This window comes from Nicotiana tabacum, chromosome 15 (assembly GCF_000715075.1).
Source record: "Nicotiana tabacum cultivar K326 chromosome 15, ASM71507v2, whole genome shotgun sequence".
In the NCBI taxonomy this organism is placed as follows: Eukaryota; Viridiplantae; Streptophyta; class Magnoliopsida; order Solanales; family Solanaceae; genus Nicotiana; species Nicotiana tabacum.
In genome coordinates, this window is record NC_134094.1 from 5495232 (window position 1) to 5505495 (window position 10264).

Consider the following 10264-nt stretch of genomic DNA (forward strand, 5'->3'; position numbering starts at 1 on the left):
TACGCATGCGGTGGTATAAAGTCTCGGTGTTAAAACGCATGCGGTGAGATAAGGGTGACTTGATATGTATGGCTAGTAGGGGAACTACTAGAAGTCATGCCGGTGTGATAAGGGTGGCTAAAACGCGGGATGTTATTTCGCAAAAAATATTTTCTTTAAAATTTAATGTGAAGGCTCCCGCGGTGATATAAAGAAATGAGATATTGTGAATTTATTTATGATTCGGGACTACGAGGCAGTACCTCGGGAGTGCCCTTGCTGATATTTATTTATGGCTGCATTGTATTTTTGATGTTTTCCTTAAAAGTTGTAAATTTCTATTTTTCTTCCGCGGGGTGTTAATTGCCCTTATTCTTTGTAGTTAAATTGTGACATACTACTTGATTTATCCCCATTATCATTATTGTTATAATATTGTTTAAACATTTTACCATGCCATTATTTATTCTTCAGTAGGGCCTGACCTGACCTCGTCACTACTCTACCGAGGTTAGGCTTGACACTTACTGGGTACCGCTGTGGTGTACTCATACTACGCTTCTGCACATCTTTTTGTGCAGATCCAGGTACATCTTATCAGACCAGGCATCAATAAATTATCCGTAAGAGGAGACTTCGAGGTATATTTGTCAGCGTCCGCAGACTCCGGAGTCTGCTTCTATCTTATTATGTTGTCTTCTTTATTTTCTTTAGACTCTAATGTATAGAGACACTGAGAATAAATTCTTAGAAGCTTGTGACTTATTCTATCGGGTTTTGGGAGTTGAAATTGTTAAATTTGCAGTTCTTATTTATTCGACTATTGAGTATTTAATTTCAATTTATATTTTGTTATTCCGCATTGATATGCTTGCCTAGTCTTAGAGACTAGGTGCCATCACGACATCCTACGAAGGAAATTTGGGGTCGTGACAAGGACCCTACCCGGCGTTTATCCGGATATAGTCGGGCTCCGATACGGATTCCGGACACCGGGTGTGAAACCAAAAAAACTAATATGCTGGAGTATATCACATATTAAACTATATTAATGCATAAATATTCTTTACTCTATCAGTGATATAACTAATCAGGCAAACTTTTAAAGACGAAAATGTAATATTTAATTGGTGAAAAGAAAGAACTTAATGAACAACAAATAATTAATTTAGTGTCAATTTATCCAGAAAATGCAAACCTTGCATGAGATGGAGCAGAAAAGGTTTGGGCGTTGAATGCTTCTGTCACATACAATACAAGTGTAATTAAGTGAGCTCTTGAATTGTCTTGTTATTGGCCTTTGATTCAAGAACACCACTTTAGCACTATTTGTTGTGTATGACTGCATCAATTGGACCAAAGAATTTAATTGAAATATATCATAAAGTCTTAAAAATAAGCCTCTAAAAGCTTATATAATTAATCAAAACCTTATAAAATAGTGAATCAAACTCAGAAAAATATTTACTAAGCTCCCGTTTGGTTATAGATTTTGGTTACTCTTTTTATAAAAGAAAATTGAAAACAGTGTTTATTCATGGAATATGATCAGATTTAGAAAAAAAATTCAAATTCCCAAAAAGTGATTTAGGACAATTTTTTAGGGAAATTGTTCTCACTCATAAAATTTCTAACTTTTTTTCATATAAAATACATGTTCAAACACAATTTTAACTTTTAAAAATTATTTTTCTACACAATTTGAAAAACTCTTTTTTTCAAGTTTTGACCAACTATATATCCAAATGCTAGCTAAGTGTCCAGTGTTTACATCATGTATCTTCTTTACAAACTTAAGTTTGTTTGTATTATATATATAACACACAACAAGGGCAACAACAATAACAACAAAGTTAGTGAGTTTTCACAAATGAAATCTAAGAAAGGTTGTGTATACGCAAACATTACCCCTACCCTAAAACGACAAATAGACTATTTTCGAACATATAACAAGGACATAGATGAAAATTAATATGATCATTAAAATAAATAGCAGTAAATTAACGAGAGTTCTTGAGCCGATGATCTTTCAAAAACAGACTCTTTGCCGTTACAAGGTAGGAGTAAGGTCTGCCTACAATTTGACATCCTTAGACTATACTCATGTGATTTCACTGATTTTGCTACTGTTATTGTAATAAATTAACGAGACAAAATATCCAAAAAAAAAAAAAAGTCACAAAATCATTATAACCGAAACTTACTTGAACAAAGGAGCAATCTAGGAGCTTGTCAGCTTCTTTCAAGCGTAAAACATCTTGATAAACATACCTTCTAATCTGCAAAATCAAGAAATGTACAATCACAAAATCAACATTACAATTGGAAGCTAAATCAGCTTGGAGAATTTGTGCTGGGAAGAAATAACAAGAACACATCCCGAGAAATAATCGAGATACACACAAATTAGCTAATGTTAGACGTAAAAGCAATCACTAATGCTTGTATTATGGTAGACTGTCTACGTTATAAACCTTGAGGTGTGATCCATTCCCGAGCCATGCGTGAAAGCGGGTTGTTTTGTGCTCCGCACTGCCTTTTTTATTATTATTTAATTAATTAATTGAAAAGTCTGCTTGAAAATATAAGTTTAAAAATGCTAGCTAACCTGCAAAAGTTTGTGACAATGGTGAGAAGGCAAGCAGTGGAGGCATAAGCTAAAGCAACAATCCAAACAAAATACATTTTCTTCATTTTTCTTCTCCATTTCATGGACCAAACATGCATTAAAGAATTTCTCAGTCAAAAGCACCTCTAGCCATTTTGGAATTGAAATTGAACCATTTCCCACCTTCAAAAAAGAATCATTTATAAGAGATCATAAAACCATAATAAAAGTATTTAATGTATCAGCATAATGAATCTTTTTTAACGAAATTCACCATTTTTGCTTTGTTGTTCTTTGTATAGTCGAGGAACAAGAACGAAAGGTTCTTTGTTTGTCTTGCGTAAATGAATGACATAGAAATGGCCATGATATAAATAGGACAAAGAGGGTGGACAAGAGAGAAGAAAAGAAACCTCCATATTATAAAATAATTACATAAAATCATCAAGAAATAGATGACATCAGATGCCTGTTACATGTATCTTTATCACGTAATTATAATGATTTAGTTGTATTTAATTTAATATATTACTCCCTCGATCTCATTTTACTTAATAGATATATTTTCTTCCTAATCTGTCACAAAAAATAATTGTTTTTTTTTGTAAACAATTTAATTCTAATATTCTCATTTTATCTTAAATATAATGACATGATTTGATGTGATCATTTTTATTCTTTTATAAGAAAAAAGAAAATGAAAAGATACATGACGTCCTCGCCACTTGTCACGACCCGAAATCTCACCCGTCGTGATTGCGCCTATCTCAATACTAGGCAAGCCGACAACATCAATAACCCATAATTTCTTTTAAATACGGAAAAATATAATAATTAAGTTTAAGAGAAAATCCCACAAATACTAGATATAAATACATTCTCAAAACCTGGTGTCACTGAGTACATGAGCATCTATACATTACAAGTGTGGAAAATACGGTCTATAATAGTCTGAAACCAAATACAGTAAACAAAAGAGATAGGGAAGGAGAGACAAGGTCTGCGAAACACGACAACTGCCTCTAAATCTCCGAAAAATTAACTATGCGAAAGAATTAACACCCACTGTGTCCGGGATCACCTGGATTTGCACACGAAGTGTAGGGTGTAGTATGAGTACAACCAACTCAGTAAGGACTGAAAGTAGTGACGAGCTTCACAGCTAAGTTCAAATACAGTAATTTTCAACACAAAAAGGGTATGCATGCTCTCAAGTTCAATATTTGAAATTTTACAGTAATTTCATATCAACTTCGACTGAAACAGAAGATAGTGTCTTTCAGAAATTTCCAAAACAATGATATATGACAGCTGAAATGCAGAAATAATGAAATCAATGCATCCTCTCAGAGTAATAGTCACCCAGTCCTCCCATTCACTCCAACTCACAATCACTATTTCCTCACACTCACTCATTCCTCTCAATCACTCGGCATTCGCACTCAGTAGGTACCTGCGCTCACTGGGGTGTGTACAAGCACTATAACAAGCCAATCATGGCATAATCAATGAAATATGTTGCGGCATGCAGCTCGATCCCATAAATATCCTCACAATTAGGTACTCGATCTCACTTAGTCATCAACCTCTTCAGTCTCTCGGGCTCTCAGAAATCATGATAAGCAGCTCAAACATCAATGATATGATGCATCAATAATGAACAATAGAAAATGAGATGAAATGTGCAAATAAAAATGGGACTGAGTGCAAAACAACAATTTAGCAGATAATTCCATAAGTACACGACCTGTTTGGGTCCCAACAGTGTAAACACAGGGTTTAAACATGATTTATAGTTCGATTTCTCTAAAACGTGGAAACATGTACGGATATCAATAGATTATTCAACTACACGGTTCCATGGAATTGACCAAGTCACAATTCCTATGACGCACGCACGCACACCCGTCACCTAGCATGTGAGTTATCTCAAAACTAATCACATAACACATAATCTGGGGTTTCATACCCTCACAACTAAATTTAGAACTGTTACTTACCTCAAACCGTGTAATTATTTATTCTACAATGCATTTTCCCCGCGAATCGTCCTCCAAACGTCTCGAATCTAGCTACAAATAATCTGATTTAGTCGATAAATATTATAGGAATTAATTTCATATGAAAATACAAATTTTCCATCATAATCCGAAATTTCCCCTAAAAATCACCCATGGAGCCCACATCTCGGAACCAGACAAAAGTTATAAAATTCGAAAGCTCATTCAACCATGAGTCCAACTATATAAATTTTATCAAATTCTGACATCAACTCGACCCTCAAATCTTCAAATTAAACCAAGAAGGTTTTCTACATTTTCCAACATAATTCACCGATTAAATGTTAAACACAACCATGGGTTCGGTTAATTTGACCAATATTGAGTTAAGAACACTTACCCCGTTGTTTTTCTTGAAAATTTCCCAAAAGTCGCCTCTTCCCGAGCTCCAATCCGTCAAAATGGTCCCATTTTCAGAACTTAAACTTTTTGTCCAGACTTTTCTTCTTCGCGAACGCGACATGTCCCTCGCATTCGTGAAGCACAAAATTGTGCTGACCAGCATTGCCCTTCGCAAACGTGAGTCACTGCTCGTGAACGCGATGCTTTACCGAGCTCCCCTTTGCAAACGCGAAGGCAAAAATCCACACCAACTATTTTCCCTTTCGCGAACGCGATGAACAACCTCGCCTGACCCCAGCTCCTTTTCGCGAACGCGAGACCCTCTTGCGAATGCGAAGAGAAAAACTTGCCTGACTTAAGTTCCCTTTCGTGAACGTGAGAGCCCACTCGCGAACGCGAAGAAAGAAACCAAACACATGTATCAGAAAATTCCAGCAGTTGTTTAAGTCCAATTTTTGATCCGTTAACCATCCGAAACTCAGTCGAGGTCCCCGGGACATCAACCAAATACACCAACAAGTCCTAAAACATCATACGAACTTAGTCGAAACCTCAAATCACATCAAATAACGCTAAAATCACCAATCACACCCCAATTCAAGCTTAACGAAAACTAACGAATTCCAACTTCTACATTCGATGCCGAAACCTATCAATTCAATTCCGATTGACCTCAAATTTTGCACATAAGTCATAAATGGCATAACAGACCTATGAAAAGTTTCAAAACTGGATTCTGACCCCGATATCAAAAAGTCAACTCCACGGTCAAACTTTCAAACTTAAATTTCTATTTTAGCCATTTCAAGCATAATTTAACTACGGACTTCCAAATAATTTTTCGGACATGCTCCTAAGTCCAAAATCACCATACGGAGTTTTTGGAGTCATCAAAACTCTATTCCGGGGTCGTTTACACATAAGTCAATCATCTGGTCAACCTTTTTAACTTAAGCTTTCATCTTTGAGACTAAGTGTCTCAATTCATTTCGAAACATCACCGGACCCGAACCAATTACCCCGGCAAGTTACATAACAACTGTAAAGTACAAATTTAGCAGTAAATGGGGGAACAAAGCTGAAATTCTCAAAACGACCGGCAGGGTCGTTACATTCTCCCCCACTTAAACATACGTTCGTCGTTGAATGTGCCAAGAGTTGTTTCTAAGCCATCGCATCATTATTCCATCTTACCACGCACATACCCGGGGGTGATCCCACGCCACCCTATTCCATATAGGCCTGACAATATCACATAATTGAAGATCATTACTTTAACCTTAGCCCATAAACCTTGGAATTCAATTTTCAACATTCAAAATTTCTTTTCAAGACCCGAATTTCATATCTATATACTGTATAAGTACGAAAAAACTGTATCAAGCCATAGCCATAACTCCAGATATAATCGCATAACATACTACACAAGTCGCATACTCGCAACACCATTCTCGATCACAGTAACTACTCAAAACAAACCCGGTACTGGTATTAAACCCCATATCAAACAAAATCTCATTCTAAAACCTTCGTACACTGCTGATAATAAAAGAAATATGCAGAATCTTATAACCCCTTATTATATCAACAAGTCATGGAGTTTTCTTGCCCCAACCAGAATCATAATCACCTTCTAAGACGACTTTCAATATTATCCTCCCAATATACCGTAATAAAATCCGATAGTACCCATTCTAGGTCCAATGACCATATATTATTAAACACAACTATCACACTAACATGCCATACTTATACAACTGAATCCACAATTGCGCAATCTTGTACCCAAAATGGAAGATGTCTCAAAGTAGAGAACTGTATTGCAAGTTCAACAAGCACCACCATAACTGCAATGCTATAAGCTCATTATATATAGTAGAACCAAGACACGCGAATTTAATAACAGTAACCAGCTCTTCTAGAGCTCATATTAACATCACTCACATGGACAACTCGCATGCTTTAGTATCAATATCTGGACCCGCACAGACAACTCACGTTCCAATAATATCAGTATATGGATCCGCACGGACAACTCCCGTGCCAATAATATAATCCGCCTGGCATGGTCACAGGCCTCCAGTTCAAGCATGTCATACAAGAGCAATCAAATAAATACATATGTATATGATGAATGAATTATGATTCTCATGCTCTTGGATTGGTATAAATAACACGCCATATAGTAGGCAGGTGCAAAGTGTGCTATCACTACTCGAATCGGCAAGTTAACGCAGAAATAGTAACTACCCAATTTATTCAGGGAATTAGCCTCTTTGTAACCTCAAGTGTAGTCCAGATAGTTCTCGACAAAGGTACAAATACGAGAAACATTATAACTTTATGCTTAACAATCAACTCTAGGCATATCTTTGCCTAAGCATTCTTCCGAGTATGAATACTTGCCCCGATGCCCCCACATGGCTCAAACCTCCCATATGTACGCACGCGTGGTGCGCAACTATCACACAAAATTAATGCAATTAGTGCCTATATTGAGTTTAAATAAAATACTCACTTCAACCAGGTCGCAACCCTGAAACAATTTGCTTCTGAGAACTCCTAGTCCCCCAAATTCATAGAACACATGAACCACATGTGATGACCCAAAATGTCATCTTTAAATTTAATATTTAATTTTGTATTCTAAGACCTTAAAAAGCACTATTTATCACTCCTCGACTTGCGTGCACAGTCCGTATAATTTTTTAAAAAGTTTTTCTGTGAAAAATGGATTAAAATGTGAAATGGAGCCTTAAAACTCAACTGAGTTGACTCTGGTCAACATTTTGAGCAAACGGACCTGGATCAGTGTTATGACAGTTCCAATAGGTCCGTATCATAATTTGGGACTTGGGCGTATGCCTGAAATTTAATTTGGAGGTCCCTAGCTCAAGTTATGACCATTTAACGGAAACTAGTAATTTAAAGTCTAAAGATTTTCAAAAGTTTGACCACGGATTTGAATTTTTGATATCGGGGTCAAAATCTAATTCCGAAAATTTGAATAGCTCTGTTATGTCACTTATGACTTGTGTGCCAAATTTGAAGTCATTTCGAGTTCATTTAACATGTTTCGGTACAAGTTTTGTAAATTGAAAAGTTTGAAACTCAAAAGTTCAAATCGAGGTGTGAATTGTAATTTCGATGTTATTTGATGTGATTTGAGACCCCGAGTAAGTCCGTGTTATATTACGGGACTGGTTGGTATAATTGGACGAGGTCCCGAGAGGCTCGGGTGAGTTTCAGACCATTTTTGTATAAATCCCAGGTCTGGTTCTGGTGTGTCTCACCTGCGCAATTTTGGTCGCGGGTGCGAGGTCACTTCTGTGGTTGAGAGACCGCAAATGCGGAGGTCTCGCTTCTGCGGCTTCCTTCGCGCTTCTGCGTAGTCGCATCTGCGACGTGAAGGTCCGCTGATGCGGTCCTCTGCTGGACAGCCTTGCTCCGCAAATAAGAGCTTTGTCTCGCAAATGCCAGGCCGCACGTGCGAAAATATAGCCCGCAGAGGCGAAAATGCTAGGCAGAATACATAAAATCGGGTTTTAGCCATTTTTACTCATTTTTGAGTTTTGAGTCTCGGATTTTGGCGATTCCAAAGGGATTTTTCACTACTTTGAATTGGGTAAGTGTTCTATAACCAAAAGTGATTATATTTCATAAATTCATGTCTATATTCATCATTTATTTCGGATTTAGATGAAAGAAACTGAAATTCTTGTAAAACTTTCCAAAAACGAAAAATTTAGATTTGAAGGTCCATTTGACATCGGAATTTAGTAATTTTTGTATGGTTGGACTAATCTCGGAATGGGTGTTCGGATTTCGTAGGTTTTTTCAAGATTCAAGATGTGGGCCCCACTGTTGGTTTTATGATTAGATTTGAGGATTTCGGACACGAATTCTCGAGGCAAAGGATTATTGGATTCTTGAATTGGTTGCAAACGAGGTAAGTGTCGTGATTAACCTTGACTTGAGGGAGTAGGACTTATTTTTCTATTTTCTACATGATTTAATATGTGGAAACAACGTATATGTGAGGTGACGAGTACTTATGCGTTGTGGTTAAGTCAAAGCATGCGGGTGAAATTTATTTATTGTGAATAATTGTCTATTTAATTAAGATATTCCTCCTTAAGTTTATTATTGATTATTTGATTATTATTCGTGAAATTACTATTCATTTAATATTATTGAATATTTTGGAAGGTGAAGTCGGCATTTTGGTATTGAATTGATTGACAAGTGTATATCCCCGCATATAAATACTCTTCCGAATTTATATTATTATTTTCATGGTAAGGAAGAGTGTAAAAGCACGAAAGGTGTTGCCGTGCCATTTGTGAGTGTAAAAGCATGAAGGATGTTGCCGTGCCATTTGTGAGTGTAAAATCACGAAGGGTGTTGCCGTGCCATTTGTGAATATAAAATCACAAAGGGTATTGCCGTTCCATTTGTGAGTGTAAAAGCACGAAGGGTGTTGCCATACTATTTGTGAGTGTAAAAGCACGAAGGGTGATGCCGTGTCCAATGAGAGTAAAAGCACGGAGGGTGGTGCCGTGCCATTTTAATATTAACATTTGCTCATTTTATTGTTGATAAATTAATTGGATACTAAGTGACACTTCTCCTGCTGAAATTATTATATCCTTCCCCTTCGCACGTTCCCTCCCAAATTAATAAATTGTTATTTATTGTAATTTTGTTACTTTGTATTTGTATATACCTGTATAGGTTGATTACATACATGTCTTGTGATAGCCTCATCGCTATTTCGTCGAGGTTAGGCTCGACACTTACCAGTACATGGGTTCGGTTGTACTGATACTGCACTCTGCACTTTCTATGCAGATTTTAGAGGTGGTAATGGCTGATCATAGATTTTCCCGGTTACAACTACCAGTGGAGACTTGAGGTATAACTGCACAGCGTTTGCAGTTCTGAAGTCCCGTTCTATCTTATCTCAGCTGTGTATTATATTTCAAACATCTTGAATTTTATTCAGACCTTTATTTGTATTATTCTAGAAGCTCGTTCACTTGTGACTCCAATTCTGGTTAGACATCACTATTATTATGGATTATTCACTACATTTCAGACCTTACTTTTGCGTTTGTTTCTTTGTTATTAATTAGTTTAAAATTATTTTAAAATGGCTAATATTATTCTAACGTTGGCTTGCCTGGCAAGTGAAATGTTAGGCGCCATCACGGTGCCGTCGGTGGAAAATTTCGGGTCGTGACATTTAACTGATCACAACTCCAACACTCGAATG

The 10264-nt window shown here is 36.6% G+C and overlaps 1 protein-coding gene across 1 annotated transcript; it reads right to left on the minus strand.

The window, feature by feature from the left end:
• Window positions 1-1069: 1069 nt before the first annotated feature.
• Window positions 1070-2954, minus strand: LOC142169515 (protein RGF1 INDUCIBLE TRANSCRIPTION FACTOR 1-like). Its single transcript, XM_075231383.1, has 5 exons — window positions 2862-2954; window positions 2588-2770; window positions 2184-2258; window positions 1178-1321; window positions 1070-1078 (listed from the first exon to the last, which is right to left on the minus strand). Exons 1-5 carry the CDS (start codon window positions 2952-2954, stop codon window positions 1070-1072), a joined length of 504 nt encoding a protein of 167 aa, XP_075087484.1.
• Window positions 2955-10264: the final 7310 nt, after the last annotated feature.

What these genes read in the sequence shown, in the direction of transcription:
- LOC142169515 (XM_075231383.1), bottom strand. Translation starts at nt 2,954, where the DNA reads ATGGCCATTTCTATGTCATTCATTTACGCAAGACAAACAAAGAACCTT. An exon ending in AGAACAACAAAGCAAAAATG is followed by an intron (nt 2,771 to 2,861) that starts GTGAATTTCGTT and finishes TCTTTTTTGAAG; the next exon opens with GTGGGAAATGGTTCAATTTC. An exon ending in ATTGTCACAAACTTTTGCAG is followed by an intron (nt 2,259 to 2,587) that starts GTTAGCTAGCAT and finishes TTGATTTTGCAG; the next exon opens with ATTAGAAGGTATGTTTATCA.